Below are 19893 nucleotides of genomic sequence, written 5' to 3' on the forward strand. Positions count from 1 at the left end.
TAGAAGGAGTGGATGGTACACCCTTGTCTTCCGGTCTTATCCGACAAGAAACCACAGAAGTCATGGTTAAGATGAAGACTCACCATGAAACCGTGATATTCGATCTGATTAAGGCTGCCCACTTTCCCGTGATACTCGGAATACCCTGGTTAAGAAAACACAATCCGGGAATCGACTGGGTAACTAACATTATAGAGTTCAGGTCTGACCTTTGTATGCAGTCCTGTTTGAAGGAGGAAGGGCAACATTCACATCAGGGTGACACAGTGCCAGCGAGGAGTATTAACTCCATTCCTATAGCCTATCAAGAATTTACCGACATATTTGCTGACACTCTTCCTAGACCTCTTCCTCCACATCGAGCCGAGGACTGTAAGATCGACCTTATACCTAATGCGGTAGTTCCATTTGGGAGAATGTATCCCTTATCCCTTCCGGAGAAGGAAGCATTAAGAGACTACCTAGCCAGCAATCTACAGAATGGCTTGATACAAGAATCTACTTCCTCAGCTGGAGCTTCCCTGTTCTTTGTACCAAAGAGGGGAACCAAGGAACTCAGACCTTGTATTGACTTCAGGGGCCTGAATAGTCAAACCATCCGAGATCGATACCCAATGCCTCTGATAAAAGAGATCATGGAAGCAGTACAAGGGGCAAGATGGTTCACCAAACTAGACCTCAGAGGGGCTTATCATCTCCTACGAATCAAACAAGGGGACGAATGGAAGACCGCCTTTCGTACTCCGTTAGGTCATTTTGAGTACAAGGTAATGCCCTTTGGTTTGGTTAACGCGCCAGCCCAGTTCCAAAGATTTATGGATAAGGTCTTTTGTGATCTTCTGTTCAAGTCCACTGTAGTCTACTTGGATGACATCTTAGTGTACTCTCACACTATTGAACAACATCGTCTACACGTAATAGAAGTGCTCAAGAGACTTCGAGACCACCACCTATTAGTCAAACCAGAGAAATGTCTTTTTGAGGTTTCTACAGTTTCATATCTGGGCTTTATACTGTCAGAAAACCGCATTGAGATGGACCCTAACAAAACTACATCTATTAACGATTGGCCTGTTCCCAACTCTGTCAAGGACATCCAGAGGTTCTTGGGGCTGACAAATTTCTATCGTAAATTCATCACAGGCTTCTCCAACATAGTCCTACCTATCACAGCTTTGCTAAAGAAAGGGGTGAAGTTCTGTTGGACGTCAGAAGCAGATTACGCTTTTCATCAGCTCAAACAAGCATTTACCTCAGCTCCTATCCTCAGGCAGCCTGATCAGTCTCAACCCTTTATCGTAGAAGCCGACGCCTCACAAGGGGCTATTGGAGCAGCTCTGCTACAAAGGAAGGAGGATCAACTTGAACATCCCGTTGCCTATTATTCCAGGACACTCACCTCCAGTGAAAGAAACTATTCGGTGATCGAAAAGGAACTGTTAGCAATTAAACAGGCTTGTGAGGAATGGCGCCATTTGTTGCAAGGAGCGAAATACCCGTTTCAGGTATGAACAGACCACAAGAACCTAAGTATCCTCCAACAGATGGAATGCAAGAACTCACGTCATGCTCGTTGGGCTTACTACTTCTCCCAATTTGATTTCATACTCACATACCTACCGGGTAAAGACAATCACTTAGCTGATGCACTCTCCCGCAGCCATCAAGAAGGTTCAGGGAATTACCCCGAACAGGAATGGCTGCTCAATGGGAAGAGATTCATAGGAACAGTAGATAATTATTTTCAACAGGTTCTGCAAGCCCAAAAAACCACCTCTCTTCCAAGAGACCCCTCTCTATCCTACAAAGGAAAATACCTGTTTAAAAATGACTTGCTTTACCTACCCACCCAAGAACTCCAGAACCAAGCTCTTTCGTGGTGCCATGATCTTCCCATGGCTGGTCACAAGGGCCGTACTGCTACACTAGAACTATTGAAGAGGAATTTCTGGTGGCCAAAGATGAATAAGGATGTTGTGGAGTACGTCTCTTCCTGTCCAGTTTGTGCTCAAAGCAAACACAGTTCGGCTAAACCATTGGGGCTGCTACAACAAGAGGAACCACCTGCTGGACCTTGGCAACATATCTATGGATTTTATCGTTGAGTTACCCAGATCGGGAGGATGTTCTGCCATCATGGTAGTGGTCGACTCCTTCAGTAAGCTGGCTCATTTCATTCCTCTTAAAGGCACTCCTTCTGCCACTACCACAGCTGACGTGTTCTTAAAGGAGGTAGTCCGTCTCCATGGTCTGCCTTCCTCAATTGTGTCCGATCGAGGAACCCAGTTCACCTCCAGGTTCTGGATAACCTTGTGTAAACAGTTGCAGATTCAGAGAGCGTTGTCTTCTGGCTTTCACCCAGAAACAAACGGACAGACCGAACGCCTCAACGCGACACTTGAACAGTACCTAAGATGTTACTGCAACCAGACTCAGGATAACTGGTATCATCTCTTATCGGTTGCAGAATTCTCGTATAACAACACCAAGCATACTGCAATAGGAATGAGTCCTTTCAAATGTACATATGGGTACGAACCCAAACACATCCCATTTCCTGCTATTCAACCCACTAATGTCCCTACTATAGACCTACTACTGGACACTCTGAAACAAACTCATAGGTCTGCTCAAGAAACCCTGTTAGCCAGTCGTCAGACTTACAAGAGATGGGCTGACAGAAACAGAAGACCTAATCCTGATTGGAAGAAAGGAAGCAAGGTATGGTTATCCACTAAATACCTTCCCCGGAGAGTCCACTCAGGTAAATTCACTCCAAGATATATTGGACCGTTTTCCATAAATCAACGGATCAATCCTGTGGCCTTTCGGCTAAACCTCCCGCACTCTCTTCGAAGAATACATCCAGTGTTCCATACCTCGCTTCTTAGGGAATATATACCTGATCCTTTTCTGAGAACCTCTAGAAGAAGGATACCCAGTGTGGATAATGACACCAAAGAGTATGAGGTTTCACGCATCTTAGACTCACGTTACAAACACGGAGTCCTACAATACCTCGTACTGTGGAAAGGATACCCTTGGACAGAAAGATCTTGGGAACCAGCCAAAAATCTACATGCCTCCAGACTCCTACGCATATTCCACAGACACCATCCGGGCAAGCCTGGAGGAAGGCCTTGGCGAAGGGGTTATACTGTCATGACGCGCGCTCCATGGAAGCTATGGAGCCGATGGAAGGGCTGATTCCGTTCCTCCACCAGCGGTCTAGTTTCCCACGTACTGCACGTTACCGTCATGACGCATTAACGTCATGACGCATATATATAGGCGTCACTCGCGGTAATCGTTGCGTTGCAACCTTGCTTTCCTCGCCAGGTTTAGTACGCTAGTGCTCCTCCCTGACTCCCCTTGTATTTTCCCGCTTGAGCCTTTGTTCTCTCTTGGTGATTCCTCTACTCCTCAGTTCCTCCCACTTTGTCGTCCTTGATCCGTCTACCACTTTAATGCTCTTTACTAACTTGTTGTACATACATCTACGATTGTATGCTCCTTCCCATCGCAGCCATATGCAGACCTCTTCCTCGTTCCTCGGCTACGGTCTCCAACAGTGTCTTCTGGGAATTGAAGTCCTCTCTTCTACATCAACGGAAAGCCTTCAGCCTCAATATTCGTAGTGCTACAACATCCAAGCACACCAGGGTTTTTCAGCCACGCTTTTCCCTGGTATTGGGGGCGGACTCCCGGAGGGTCCCTTCTGCCTTGCTGTTTGACAGCGGGCAGGGTGGCTTCCAGTGGAGCTCGTCCCAAACTCAACAGGAAAGGACTGGACCTTTGGAGAGAAAGGAGAGCCATAGACACAGACAGTTCCTCAGAAGAACCGAGTGCAGGTGAGGAGAAGGAGGAGGGAACCAAAGAGGGTATTTGTCAAGCTACTACTACCTCATCGCATGACAAATACACAGAGGAGGCCTCACAAAAATCCAAAACATAACAAGAGCGTTTTCTCATATGCAAACAGATTCAGGTACTACTACCTACAGGACTTAAGTAGACTGTTCCCACTGGAAACTACAGCTTGACTCATGTAAATTCTCATGTCTGGAAAGTAGACCCTGAAAGCTGAGATAACTGCAGCACAGCAGATGAGGCAAAATGTTCACAGTGGTACACTGGCCCACTAGAAAGAGTAGTGTAGCTGATTGTCTTTGTTTATATAACTGTTGCTAGTCTCAGAATGACCCCCATCTGCTGGGTGAAGGGAAAACTGTCGATGTTGTTTTCTCATGTGATAGTCTTAGTTCAGTCTAACGGCACTACAGACTCAGCCTGTCATTCCTATCTAATCTGGCAATCCAGGGCCTACAGAAAAGCAGGCAAAAACTATTATAGTGTGTAGATGGGGGGCCAAATCTGACCCTCATGCCCCGCACACCACTCTCAACACAAATGCAGGCCCATCACGCAATCATCAATGTATCGCAGGTTTGAGAAGCATTATTCGATCAGACAGCCGTTTAGACCATACCCAATCGATGACGTGGACGACATGGAAATGACATTGATCGAGCAAGTCAACTGACTGCAAAGCCAGAAACCAATGACGTCATAACTGACATCAATCATGACATAGCCGCATTATACATGAAGTACATATTCATCCATTCAGGAAGTTACATGTACATGCACTAGTTTATTGCATATAGGCACGAAGCACATGCTTATGACCCATGTAGGTAGAGGCTGGACACACATACATATCTCTTTATATTCATAGCGTTCGCTGAAGCGGAAACCCCAAGATGCAAAGTATTCATATATTTAGCTTGCACATGCTTGACTGCTACTAACATGGAGAAGCCAAAAGGAATCATATGGAAGCTATAGGTCTATGAATGGATGGGAAAGGAGAGATAGGCTTTCAGTACATGGAAAAGCTGACATGATTGTCGCATCCAGAGGCAAGCAGAAACTGCAGAAAATCAAGCTAAAATCCTCAAAATTACTAGCAGGAGAGCTTCATTTCATGATCTCCACACACATGACCCAGCTGAACAGGATAATGCCCATTCAACCAAGGTAGATGAAGAGGACTGTTCCCATCGAACCAGAACGGAAAAAAAGCTACAAGTGTTGCCCATAAGATGCTAACTGAATGCACTCTCGCTGGCTTAGGTGATCAGAGATGGTAACATTAGGGAACATTTTGCACCTCCATGTCCAATCCCATTACCTTGGAAAAGGTACACTCAGTCTGGTAACTGTCCAGGATGCCAGGGAAGGGAGGACACATTCTGACCAATCCAGATTCACCTTTCACGTGGGGATATAATTTGTTGCAAGGGCCAATGGTCTCTCTGTGACCCTGCAACATTGTAGATCAATACTAGTAGAGGTGGGTATAGGAGGGGCCAATAGACATGGCTATCAAATTGTAGAACTAACCCATACATCTACTACATGTATCCTACCCAAAATAACCAATGTAAATGTGAGATAGTTTTCTGGGATGGAACCTGGATTTATTGAGTCACATCAGAATAAAATCAGGTGACGCATGCTTAGAAGATGAGAGCTCCGGAGGATACTTGTTTTTCTGGTGTGATCCCCGTCATAGTGTTTGCTAAATAAAAGACAGTAACTTTGCCGCCCCATGGCTGAGTCTTACGTTCTTGTGGCGTGGAGTCTTTGTTAGGCACAAGTGTTCTTTGCTGATAATTGGGGTGACTGGTAAAGGACCCCAGCCACAAATATATAAGTGTATCACAGCTGTAGGAAGACAAAGAAAAACAGAAAAAACACGATTCTGTCTAATTCTTTAACAAAGAGGGATTCAATTAATGAAACGAACAAATAATCATAGTGAAAATCACTGCAACGAGGTATGTCTTTGAGGAGGGATAGTGGTACAAGCATTCATCTGGATGAGTGCACTTTTTTAGAACCACTAAGCAGCAGCATGTGAGATGCTCGTGTGTAAACACTACTTGCAAAGATTTGCTCAAGAACGTCTAAGAGATGCTATCGGCAGCTCCAGATTGGCTCAATCTCTAAAAGGGGGTGAACGGCTTTCTTTTTATATCTTTGAACAGTGTGTCAGGGCCAACACTGATCTCTATCTAGGTTTGTGTTGGCGGCAAACCAGTACAAAAAAATATGCACCAAGAGAATGCTGTGCACTGCTTCTTTGTTTAATTGTGTGCCAAAATACTAGCAAAGAATAAGAGCATTGCCCAATTGTTCTTTCAAAGAATTAGGGTGTAGCACATTTGGTCTATAATCTTTTGAATACTACAATTCTATGACCTAGGGCTGGTGTCATTCATATTTGACCCATGCATGATGATCACTCACCTTTTCTAAATCATTAATAATTGCTTAAAAGAATTGAACTGAACACAAATTAAGGTACTGAGCTCGATGGGTTAGTAGCCCATCCTTTTTTGATAAACTCAATGGATCTATATCTTAGATTCAAAATCAAAGAAAAACAGCAATGAGAAGCACATGTAAACTCCACTGAAAACTCAAATAGGCTATAAAGCATGATATAAATGATGCCTTTGTATGACAGACCACAACAATTGAAGTGGTGGAAAACTGTATCAGAATTCAAAGCTTATAAAAAGCATCCCTATCAAGCCTGAAAACAAAACTGCATTTAGTGCAGCATTACAAATGCAATTCCTCATGCAATCTGAAGAAAACGCATGACACAGTTATCTGTATGGCTAACTACAATGGAATCTGGAACCCGTCAATTCAGAAATGTAAACTGAGAGAATATAGAGCAAAATCTCTGCAATAAACGTAAAATTGCAGGCAATCAGGAAACCATTTATTCAAAAATGGGGAACCTACAATTTGCCTTTCCAGCGACCTTGAAAAGCCTTTTGGCAGGAACAAAGCTGATCGGCTGACTGGTGGCACTAGCTGATTCATCACGTGAATCCGGAATCGTATGAAGGCATCTGGACTCAGCCAGTTCGGCATCACTGGCCACCACGTTGGAACGAGGATATGAAAACAGTAATGGCAACGGATGCATACAAAGCAGCGCACTACAAAGTGAATGTATACACTCAAAAGTGAAATCACCGACATTCAATAATGCCAGTGGCTTTTTATCACATGTATAAAGGCATAAAATAAGCAGTGTTGTATAGCAATTTGCTCTGCAATTCTGTACATTTGCTAATTAAATTCACACTTGTGTAGCAACGCTAGTTATTTAATTTACCCTGTACAATGAAAGCATAGCATTAACTTGCCTCAGGGCTCTCTCCACAGTCTTTTCACTGCAAGTTGAAAGGGGCTAATGTAGAGTGAGTGCAACAGTAACCATTTTCTCCAATGCCTGTGTGGGCAAGAGTTCCTTTTTCAAATATTTGCAAATCAGAAGTAATCGCGATGTCACTTTTATTAAGCTAACTATATCCTGTCTGATAAAGACCATTATGTGTTAACTATTAGTTTTAAAAAAGACAATCATGCAATTCCTTTCCTAAAAATGTAAGCTGTAACATAATGCATAATTACAGTTTTACTACTGTAAAACACTGCATTGTCTCCATGCTTTACAGTAAAGTTTAGGTTAGTGTTTCTAAGTCTCATAGTGTCAGCTATATTTTATGTTGTTGGGGAAGATGCATCATAATGGCAAGTGAACACTTTTGAAAATGTACATGATCACACAGCCAAATGCTTTTGATGGCTGTGACCTGCTTTTTTGCATTCATCTGTGCAATTGGTGCTCACTCCATGAACTGACCCCATACCTTCACATTCTATCTTATCACCCTGTTGCTTAATACCAGCTGCCATGAAAGTGAGAGGGCCGCACTAAAATATTCCACCAAGTTCGCTAACATTTCTGTGTGCAATGTAATCCACTCTGCTTAGACTCTGACTTTCATTCCTCATACATGAGGACTACACAAAGCTAACTAGATGTTTACACAAAGTAGTGTCAATAGTTCCATCCACTCTATATATCTACAGACCTACTGCAACGTATTAGCATACCTGGTCCAAAAACATTTGACCTTTTACTTTGACCAAATCTTTTGGATTGTTTTCTGGTCGAAATGTGGTCTAATTTAATTTAATTAAATGTATACATGGGGTGGGGTAAGGAACTGGGGGGGGGGGTGTTACATCGATGATGATTATGCCCTGTATCAATTTCAAGTATCATTTTATCTGTTAATAGTGACAGTACTTAACACTGCACTTTATGCACCCTGATGCTTATGAGCACCTGCAACTGTTGGTATTACGTCGTTCTATGGTATATCAAAGCATTGATGGAATATTGCGTGTTGGCTTATTAAATCTATGTTTCCAAGCTCTCACAAAATTAAATGTTCAATATTGGTGTTTTTTCTGGAATTTTTTAGTTAGTTATAATAATATAATGGTAGTCAATACATTTCAAACAATCCTAATCTAGGATTATGTTAAAATGTGACTACTGTAACGTTTTACAACCATCAATATTTTTCTGTTGAAAAGCCTTTTCAGTATTCATGCCATTATTGAGTTTCTGGAACCATTTCAATCACAATCGAGGTTTGTCTAAACAACGGACATCTGAACTTTTTGCTTTGAGGAATTAGATGTGGACACTGTAAGGAACTCATAGTAGCAACAGTGAGGACAGAGACAAGTGATCACAGTTCAAGGGTGTTTATTAACTGTAGATGCAGGTTGGGAAAATGCATAATTTAAACCTAAATCTAAGATGGGAGCAAGCTACGACCATCAAATGAAAAAGAAGGCAGTCCTAGTGGCGTTGTGACAAATAAAAGGGCCTATACAAAAAAAATATTGCCAGACCTTACAATTAGATACAAAAAGGGGGTGGGATAATGTTCACAAAAAAAAGAAAGAAGTGTTCATAAATGATATGTCAGGATGTTGTAGCCGAGGTCTACCTTCCCCACGTTTTGAGCATGGAACAAGGTGGGACTCCTGAGCATAGCACACTCTCGAGCCTTCAAAGCATGAGACGACAGTTCCGTTCTCATCTATCAATACATTTGATGGTTAAGTCTCTTTTTTCATAAAAAAAAGTCTCTTGCTTCGAGGACAGGATGTATACCAAAATAACGAAACAAAAAAGTTCCTTTCTGGTTACACTTTGGATGATGTTTGTTCACACCTGGGTCCCCCTCTTGTGGGCTCAGACCCCTCTTGAATGCTTGCTTCCCTCCGTTGGGTTCACTATGGCTCTTCAACTTTGCATCTCCATCTTTCGGGCTCAGATCCTGTTTGCCTCCCTCTGTCGGGTTCACTATGGCTTTTCACAAAACACTTTCGTCTGTTGTATTCACAAGCCTTAGTGTCTTTTTAAACATTGTACTCTGGACAGCTCTCCGTGAGTTCATTCGTGTCATCACAATGTTCTTTAAGGTATCAAGCTTCACCTCTTTCTATCGGGGTCCCTCTATCGGGTTCACTCTTGCCAACCACACAGTTCCTTCTCCTTTCTAACTGAGCAGGATTTATTTCCCTCAGATTTCCATTGACGTATCGGTCAAAGACTTTCGACTGTACAGGGGATTTCGCAAGACCCCGGTATGACCACTTTGACCTTTGCCTTGCTGTTTTTCCAAGGCCTCCTGTATCGGTTGTTTCACCCTGAAGGGGAGATCAACCAGAGTCTATTGAGTAAGCACCCATGTGGTGCCTGTGTTGCTGGTTTTCCCCCCCAAGATATCAAGAGTTGTTTGTTCTTTCAGTTCGGTTTCTTATCGGTTCTCCCCTCAACTCACCGGCTGTGATGAACTGCTTTGCTTTTCTTGTCGCTAGAGTCAAGGACAGTACCACGGTAGCAGGCGTCTCTCCCTCGTCTGGTTATCAGCGTAGGAGGGCTCCGTGTACCGTTAACATCTGCTGCAGCACATGTTAGCTATTGTTTGTGGTGTTATGATTTCTTTCAGGGAGGCTTTGCGGGTCTGGGTCGGAAAGGGCAATGTCGCTTCTCTCCTTGTCTCCCCTTCAGCTTACGCTGCCTTTTTCTTCCTCTTGAATTGCCGTACTGGGATAGCGGTCTCGTCGTGTGGTCTGCTTTGCTTGTTTTGCGCTCTTGTGCGCCACCTTTTAGCCCTGTGGGGAAGGGAAACGGCCATCAGGTGTGTGTGATTGTTGTCAATTGCCTGACTTTGCCTAAACCTTACATTGGGACATGTCAGGTAAAAGGCTCTGGTGTTAGTCCCTTGTCTTTCGTGGTATGCAAAAGTTTTTGTCGGAAAAGAGGGTGAGGTTGTGTTTTCGAGTCTCCTACGTGATTGGATGGGGAAAAGGTGTTGGAAGAAGGGGGATACCGCATCTCATCCATCAGTGTCCCACTTCCACTCCCCGAGAACCCCCCGTCCATGTGATCCTCCCTCACTGGTCCACCCCAGGCACTGTATCCAATAGCAATGGCTGTGTCCTAGCCACCTGGATGACAGATACCTGGGTACTAGTCAGGGAGGCACCTTCAAGTTTCTCACAGTATTTCTTATATATTTTTTCTTAAATATTTTGTTAGTATGCCTTTTTAGATATAGTTACATCACCTTTATTGAAATCAAACTTTTGCAAATCTCACAAAATCATTTGTAGCAATAACCTTTTTTTATCATGTGAGTACCATGTAATGGCTTTATTTATTTTAGCAGGAAGAGCATCAATTATCCCTGCCAACATTTTCTTATACTGTGATTCAAACTCGCCCTGGTCTTGAGAATGGGTCTTAGGAAGAGTGTTTGCTTCAGCATTGCTACAAGTGACTCCTAGTGCATTACCAAAGTTCTGAGCCGAGACTGTGACGACATGTCATGCAGCAACTTGGATGGGATGCACTAGAGCAGGGCTGCCCAACTCCAGGCCTTGAGAAAATATGATGTATTTTCATGTTACCCCTCATTAATATTCAGAAGATAAATGTGCATACACTGATTCTAATGTGTGCAAATGTATTCTCATGAATATCACTAAGGGATATCTTGAAAACCTGTCAGGATTCTGTCCCTCAAGGCCTGGAGTTGGACAACCTTACATGACTAGAGCAAAGAAACTGGCATAATGGTGTGCATAATGGGTGACTATGAACATGTGCAAGAGGAAAACTGTAGGCCAAGCACAGGGTGCTGCAACATCTTGAATAAAATCTAGATCTTTAAATATTGGCAATAAGACAATGGGGGCCGGGCTGGATTTCAATGGCCATTCACACATAAGTTAAGGTCCCATGTGACAATTTTTTTGTTTGTCTGCTTTACTAACGATAATATAGTATCGAGAACATGGCACTAAGAAGGAACTGTCTGGCCGGTACCATGTCATTTCGCTGACGGCAATTACTTTGTGTTCATTTACTACAAAGTCATTACTTCGAAATCCTTCTTAGAAGTATTTTATTTATTTGGGGGAGTTCTCCCCAATGCCCTCCCTTCCCCTTCATTACTTCCCCTATACTAAACCCCACCCAACACCCTTTTTGCTCTTTACCCCAGAAATACCGATATTTGTTGAAGAAATTTGAAGTAAGTACTTTGTAGTGAATTACCACAAAGTTATTACTGTCGATGAAACCACGCAAATAGTATTATGGCCATATTATCGTGGGTTTCAATTGTTTAACTTGACATTTCTGAACTCGAAGACAACCTCTTAGTAGCCATCATGTGAGTCTGAACAGTCAGCGAGCCTCGGCCTGCACCTTATGCTAGATATTTCTTTCACAAGGACAAGGGACACTTCAGCGCCCATTAGTCTTGACTTCGATATCGAAGTTATCTCACCAGTTCTGTTTGTGCCAGAGGACATACTTCAACAAAACAGGAAACATTCCTCAATCTGGATGAGATATGATGCGCTAACCAAAACAAAAAATTAAGTTGACTGTTCGTGCTTTACGGACACGAACCTGGCAATATAGCTGTCAAACACATATTTCCTTTTGGCACGCACAGCGATTTCCACATTGCAACATACAAGGACTCAAACTACCTGATGATGTTCATTACCAATCCACCAGATAAAATGACCATTTCCGGTTTCATAAAATACATCTATTTCTAAGGGCAGCCATGTGTCTCATTGCTTATGTACCTTCTAGACCTTGATAACTGCACAGAAGTTTTCAAGCGGATGTTGTACGGTCCAGCCACACTCCCCTCTTGAAAGAAGGTTCCTCGTTAGCAAGCATCATCAGTGGAAAGATCTAGTTCACCTTCTCTCACTTCTAAAGGAATTCAAGATGTTCAACCATGGACTCCCAAAAACAGAACCACATTTTTCTAGACCATGGGTACGCAACCTGTTGCTCTCCAGTAGCACCAGTTAGTCAAATCAAGCTGAGCGCGTTCTATTTTAGTCTGCGCTGCGCCTGCGTAGAGGCCCTAAAATGCCCGGTATTTTTTTTAAGGACAAGACCTGACGGAAAGTGCAGTGCAGACAGGATCATTTGCAGTGTAATGAGGCGCAGTACCCTGGTGGGAAAATGGAGGATTAAAGGAAACAGTTTGCTGATGCAGGATAAAGCGTAACAGCTTATTGACAGCTAACGCATGGCATCTGTTTTCCTTCAATAAAGGGAAATGTTTAATAAAAAATTAAATGAGTGTACTGAATTGGACTTGGTCTGTTCTAAAAATGTGTTTTTTAAATGTGTCACTTTGTTATTAAATGTTATGCATAAGTCCCCTGCGCAGTCAGCAACCGCAGATTTCTCTTTTTGTTTTTTCACACAAGGAACTATAGTTTTTTTCTTTTTAATGTTCTTGATGTGTTTTACAGTGTGTTTTTGTTTTTGCGCCATCTAAACGACAGCGTAAGCGTGCATCAATGTTATTTTTTTAAATATCATGCAACGCTCCTTGTGGTGCGCTTTAATTGGGGAAACATCATGCCGACACATAAGAAGTGCCTGCCTTTAGCGCTCTGCGTCGCCCTTCCAAAATACCTGCAACGTGCACGCACAAACAACGCATGCACGCTCTGCACCACCGCTCAGCTTTTCTTAAATAAGGCCTCAGATGTTTTGGCCTAGGACTTCCATGATCCCTCACCAATGACGATACTGGCTAGGGCTTTTGGGAGTTGCAAGCCAAAACATCTGGAGAGGTGCTGGTTGCATTCCTCTACTCCAGAGTAACAGGTTTTGTCCTGTCTTTGATTCCACTTTACCGGCTCTTAAAACAGACTCATTCTGCTTTGAATTTTACAGAAATATTCCGTTTCTGATGTGCTCAGCACGAGGTTGTACAGTATGCAGAGATATTACCAATTCGCCCACTCACTGTTATTAAGTTATGATTCTAGTTACCCGTGTAATGCTCTATCCCCTGCAGTCCCCCTCAGAGGTATCCTCTGAGCTATCTTTGCCGTATCTGGCCCTTAACCATGCCTTCCTCTTGCCACCTTTGCTCTTATGGGGCGGACCCAGGGGGGTCTGGGCGGTAAGTTGCCTGCAGGTCTTTTTTCTTCCTCCTCTATGGGGCCTCCTGAATGTTTTCTTGCAGTTTTTGGCAGTTTCCACAAGACGCACCACAAGAACGCACCAGCCAGAAATTATTGGGTGGTTATGTTTACAACATGTACATACTCTACTACTTGCAGAATGAGTAAAGGTAACCGTACTTTACCTCTCCAGCAGTGGTTCCAGCCAACCAGAAATGCACTCGCAGTGGCAGTCCAAGAACGTGAGAACATCACCAGTGGCAAAAGTGGCTCCAATCAGTCGTGCCCGGACCAAGCCTTCTCGTTTGTTAGTTCTGATCAACCGAACTCTTTCCAGAGCACTGATATAGCCCTCCAGCTGGGACTTCAAGTACACTTGAAAGGATACAAAATGCAGCATTAGTGGAAAATGAGCCAATACAATTATTTTTCACTGAAAGAAATATCAGAATGCTTTCCAGCGATTGTTACCTTTGTCACTGTAGTCATCCACAAGTATAATTTCTTTTAAGAGGATGGCGGGAGAAGTCTCTAGAACACTGTGTATCGTCCTGAGCAGAGTTGACCATGCTTCATTGTAGAACGCGATCACAACGGATGTTGTAGGAAGGTTTCTGTAATTGAAGGACTTTGACTTGCATCTACATGGGAAACAAGCACATAGTTATTTTCTAGACCTGGCATCCGGGGTGCTAAAGACTCAAGCTTCGCATCCATTTGCCAAAAATGGGCAGTAACAAAAGGGATCAACAACCGCATTACTGAGCGAACTTCTTGCTCGTCTTCCTAAATCACGCACTGCCTCCTATGATACTTTATGTGGTTTTGTAACAGGCACCGCATCCATTTGCATGGACATAGGTATGAAAAGTGCCTTGCAGCGCACCTGCTGGTAATTCTATGTCACGACTCGGATTACGCTAAACTCAACTCTACTTCTCAAGCAGCCAAATAATTACTCTCACTTAATAAACAAACTGACAAATGAACTACAAAATCCATAAACATGTGAGAAATGTGTAGTTTGTGTTCCATAGGCTCAACAATCCATTTGATCACCAAAGTCCAATCACGTCCCAAAGTCCATAATAAACAGCCCCGTCTTCCTTCCTTCATCCTCTTCCTTTGCGGTTCGAGCAGCTGAGACAAGTACATTTATGATATCCCTTTCTTGACTTGTATGGATTTGGTGTGTGTATGACCAGGCACAGCACAGAAGCGAGCGCATAGCGTGATCATATCTTGGCGGAGCCTATCCACAGGCAGGGAACGCAAAGGGGTTGCAGCTCCTGCTTTAGAAGCTTGGTAGGAGGCAGTGGCACACACAAGTTCACGCCAGGCGCGACGGGACCGTCAGTGGTCTGGGCGCCACAGTAAAACTTCTGTGTGGGGTCTAACAAACAGGAAAAGCGTTATAGGGTGCAGATCATGCTTTGTGATTACAGATGGAGCGGCGACTCCTATTCTTACAGGCACGCCATCTGCTGGTGGTAAGAGTGCAACGCGGGCAGAGTGAAATTGAGTGCTAAGAGAAGGAGGTGCGCAGACGGATACAGTGCCAAGGAAAACTGCCAAAAACTGCAAGAAACGATCCAGGAGTCTCAAGAGAGGAGGAGCAGCTCCTTTTTTTGACGAGCAAAGTCCCAGGTAATACTGTTGACTCTTGAACAGAACTGCATAGCTACAAATAAAAACAAGATCGACGGGGGCAACCCAGGCAAACTGCATAGATATTCAGAACCCGGCACATGCATTAACATGGGTGGAGAGTACTCTGAGGAGGACTCTTATGGTCCACATGTAAGTGGCATCAGAATGAGTCAGGCAGAGAGCCAGAGAGTCATGAGTGCCGGCTGAGGCCCCATGCGCGAAGACGGGCATTATGGAGGACCTCGTAGCTTTCTCTCAGGGCATGGCAGAATTGAGGACATAAGCTTAAAGAGGCAAAGGGGAAGAAAAAAGACCTGCAGGGTACATAGCGCTCTGACCCCCCCTGGATTCAGCCCATAAGGGCAAAGGTGGCAAGAGGCAGGCAAGGTTAAGGGCCACATATGGCAAAGATAGCTCGGATGATACCTCTGAGGGGGACTGCAGGAGCAGTGAAAAATCAGATAATAGGAGTTCACAAGAGTTTGAGACCTCCTCATTGAGTGACGCCAGAAGGCACAGGAGGAAGAAGGGCAAACTTATGGCCGAAAAGCCTCAGGGTGACAAATTTGACCTGGATGCACTAGTGCACCCAAGATCATCAGTGGGACCCTCCAGAGAACATTATGGCCTACCTAAAATGAAGGCTCAGAGCCCCCCTGAGTAAGATGAGGGTGGAATGCCCTAGTCCCAGAGTTCTGGCCGGGGTAGCCGAGACACCCGAAATTGATGATCGCATGCTGACCTTCATGGGAAGGTTACGGCAACACGGCAAGAACATCAAAAAAGGCATTGAACGCTCATGGAGGTCATGCCAAGACAAACTACTGGATGTGGTAGGACTGATCACAAAAATATGGCAACTGGCAGAGGAGGCTAAGCAGAGAAAGGAAGCTATCGATCCGGAGGTCCTCTCAGGCAGGGCTCAAAGGGGCAATAGGTCTGTTGGGAAATGCAAATAGCTCCATTGCAACAGAGAGGAGATGGTCTATTCCCGTAAAGATAAGACTAAGTTTGGAGAACTAGCGCCATCAGGGTAGCTGCCAAGGGCAAACTGTTTGGGGAGATATTCATCAAGGACATGACAAAGTTTGCCAGCACATACGCCACACTGGACAAAGCACAGGCCACCCTGAAGAAGATCTTTGGGAGGAAGATTTTCAACAGGGCTGGCAGAGGCAAGGGCCGCTCAGCCTGCTGGTACCTCTACTACAGGCCCTCGGGACACAGAGCATTCTGGAGAGAGCAAGAAGACTGGCAAGCCAACCCCTTTTTCCCCATCCAGAGGAAGAGGCAGGGGCAGAGGCTGGAGAGGAAGCGACAGACAACAGCAGCATAACAGTGCAGTTGAGAGAAGGGAGAGCGCTGGCAGGTGTGATAAAAGCATGGATTCCTCTGGTGGGAGGGAGAGTAGCACTGCATATGAAAAGATGGTCAGAATTACCCTCAGAACCATGGGTTCTGCAGACAGTTTGAGGTTTTCACTTAGAATTCTGGCAAGGACCAGTACAGGAGAGTTCCCGTCAAGGCCGATCAATCTCAACAGAGAAGGCGAGGCACTATTAGACAGCGAGATAGAACAGCTGAGAATAAAAAAGGCCATCAGCCCAGCTGTCGGAAACCAGGGAGGATTCTTGAGGAACATGTTTCAAGTGAAGGGCAGATGCAAGGTCAGGCCAGTGATCAACCTCAAAGCACTGAATTCATTCTTGGTGTACAGACACTTCAAGATGGAAGGAATTCACTTACTGAGGGACAACTCCAGAAGGGGTACTGGCTGGCTCGGATAGATCTCAGGGATCCTTAACTGACGGTCCCCATTCATCCAAGTCAGTGGCAGCTACTACAGTTCCTCTAGAAGGGGAAGAGATGGGAGTTTGTAAGTTTACTGTTCGGACTGGCCTCAGCCCCTTGTGCTTTACCAAACTGATGAAGCCAGTGGTGGGGCACCTCAGAGAGCTGGGCATCAGAATGATTATTTACCTGGACGATATATGCATCATGTGCCAGGACAAGGAGCTGATCTCGTGACAGCTTGAGATGGCGACGGACTTGTTACAACAACTAGGGTTCTTGATAAACTGGGAGAAATCAGAGTTAGTCCCATCCCAGTCGATGGAATTTCTGGGGTTCATTCTGGAAACGGTCCAGGGCACGCTGAGCTTACCTTTAGAGAAGGTGAACTCTATCAAAAGAGAGATAAAGAACATGATGGCAAAGGAGATGATTTCCTTGAGGAGGGTATCCTGACTGGTACGCCGACTGTCATCCTCGATTTAAGCCATTTTACCAGGACCCCTTCATTCCCGGGCGTTGCAACGCCTAAAGATAGAGCATATCAGACAGGGAGTGTCATACAGAAGGTCCATATCTCACAGGAACTAGAGTGGTAGTATCACCACATGGAAGCTTGGATTGGTAGGGCAATATTTGGATCCTCCCCGGACCTAGTGATAGAGTTGGACGCCAGCCGCTGGGGCTGGGTAGCCAGGTGCAGCAAATTGTCGACTGGAGGGAGGTGGTCAGAGGAGGAGAGTCCAAACATTTACCGGTTGGAACGCATGTTTCAGTTGTCTACCAGCTTCAGAAAGAGGATGAAGGAAGGAAGACCGGGCTGTTTATTATAGACTTTGGGAGGTGATTGAACTTTGGTGATCACATGGATTGTTGAACGACTTTGTTGAATCTATGTAACACAAACTACACATTTCACGCATGTTCATGGATCTTGTAGTTCATTTGTCAGGTTGTTTAAGTGAGAGTAATTGTTTGGTAAAGAGTTGAGTTTAGCATAATCCTTTGCCTCCAAATCTTTAATAGAATTATGACCTTCTATAACAAATGTATTGAAAATCAGTATTTTGAGATGTGTTCCTCTGATAATTCACAGACGTCACAGAACAGTTTTCTACAGTCGGCTGTTTACATTCACAGCTTGAAGGGGTGTCCCAACCATATTCCCAGTAGAGTTTGGGTCCTTGGCTGTTTTTATGTGGAACATCTCTCTCCTTAGAGGGGATGGTGAGCTTATGGGATCCTGTGCCATACACTATCTAAAGGGGCATTTGTATTTCGACCTATCCTCACATGTGGTGTTAATACAGTTTAGGGTAGTTTGGGAGGCTACTGTTAGAACTTGCATATTATTGAACACTTTGTTATTTTTTTTAACATTTCTTTTTAAATGTTATTTTTATTAAGAGTTTTCATTAGAAATGTTACATGAGCAGTGCCCATAACATCGTTATACATTGACAAATATATAAACCACAATGTTTACTTTCAGTAGCTCTCCTAGATGTCCCCTTTCACTGTGGTTTGTTATCTTTATATATTTTTCTTGTTATCGAGTTGTTTATTCACAAGATAGTGGGGTGGTGCTGGAGGTTTTTAGTCCGTTTTCTCATTTTCCTTCTGTCTTTGTATACTGTTGAATAAACAATATACTGGGAAAAAAGAAAGATTAATTCTGGTGTGGAGTTTGGTTTGGGATGCTACAGAGATTTTATAAAAGTCGTCTGGTGAGCATCTATTCCCTTGAGCTATTGCTCAATCTTACAAGGGTAGCTACATATACCTTCAGTGACGTCGGCATCAAGACGGAGGCCTCTGAGGGACATCAAGTCAACGCACAGCCCCCACTGCTGAAAAAAGATTCCAAAGCAACAAAGCTGTATATTGGAAATATCAAAGATAAGGAATACATGGGAGGACACAATCCATTCAAAGGGAGGCATATTAGAAACAGTAACTTGCCCCCAAAAATCCTAAACCACTATCTACACAAGAATACAAGTCACGTTTACAGAGAAGTTACCCGAGACCAAGCAGGGGAGCTGCAGAGAAGACATCTTCACGTCTGGCAATGATGGAGGATCTCAACCAAGGTTCCACGACCAAAGGCCCTCTAAGGAAGATTGCCAAGAAGACCTTGTATGAAATGCAAGTTGCATTTTGGGTGGAGGGCAAGAAGAACTGAAGGATCAGAGCGCAGGCACATAAGATCTAAACCAAAAACAGGATGCAAATCAAAAGACCCCAGAGGTTCCACTGTTTTGAATTCGTTCTGATCGCTATGCTGGCTCCTGTAGCAGGGTCTGCAAGCAAGGTCCCTTGAAATGACTGGGTGAAGAAAAGAGTGCACAGAAAGAATGAGTCTGTCCAGGAGATGCCCCACAGAGAGCTTATCTTGACAGAGGCAGCAGCATGGACGCGCAATGGTGAAACCTTAACACGGACTAGAGGATGATTGGGCCGACAACAGGGCTCTGGGACAAGGCATAGTGATAGGATTCCTTTGTCACAACTATCACTTTAAGAAGCATCACCCTCACGTTTCAGTCTGCCAACACACCATTAAGGTACAGCCCAAGCCACAGCCGGCACATGCCCTTCTTTGTAAATCTATGTGATGTTCCCGTCAGCATAGGAGAGACTAACAAATCGAGCAGGATCTCTCAGTGGAAAATCTTTCAGAAATCATCTGATGTGTCTACCGTGGTTACTTCACGGCGTGATGTACCAAAATGCATTTAGGAATTAGATATTGGCTCTACCTATGAGAAGAGATGGTTTGGCTAATGTTTCTACACTTTGGTAACTCAGGGCACCCAGTTTAAACTTAAGTTTGTTTTTAGCCAAGCACAACAAATAACATTTTGGGGCAATTTAGGGAATCCGTAAACGCTGGGGTACCACGGGAGGTTGAGCCACTCATTGGATTGAAGCCTTATAGAACAAGGCATTTTTGAGAGTTTTGTCGTATTTACGTGGCTTTCTAGAAATCTCGGATTATCTGCGGAGACCCACAGTTTGGACCATGCCGTACTCTAC

General features: G+C 44.1%; 1 protein-coding gene across 3 annotated transcripts in view; it reads right to left on the reverse strand.

The window, feature by feature from the left end:
- The window catches only part of GALNT4 (polypeptide N-acetylgalactosaminyltransferase 4), a 492533-nt gene that overhangs the window by 241627 nt on the left and 231013 nt on the right, over positions 1–19893 (reverse strand). For all 3 annotated transcript variants that reach the window (XM_069620611.1, XM_069620612.1, XM_069620613.1), the window contains 2 exons: positions 13885–14054; positions 13599–13788 (listed from right to left, as the gene is read on the reverse strand). In XM_069620611.1, the coding sequence (XP_069476712.1) occupies positions 13599–13788; positions 13885–14054 (360 nt within the window). The remainder of the gene's footprint in view (positions 1–13598; positions 13789–13884; positions 14055–19893) is intronic.

Source organism: Ambystoma mexicanum, chromosome 5q, assembly GCF_040938575.1.
Source record: "Ambystoma mexicanum isolate Mex_15411 chromosome 5q, UKY_AmexF1_1, whole genome shotgun sequence".
In the NCBI taxonomy this organism is placed as follows: domain Eukaryota; kingdom Metazoa; phylum Chordata; class Amphibia; order Caudata; family Ambystomatidae; genus Ambystoma; species Ambystoma mexicanum.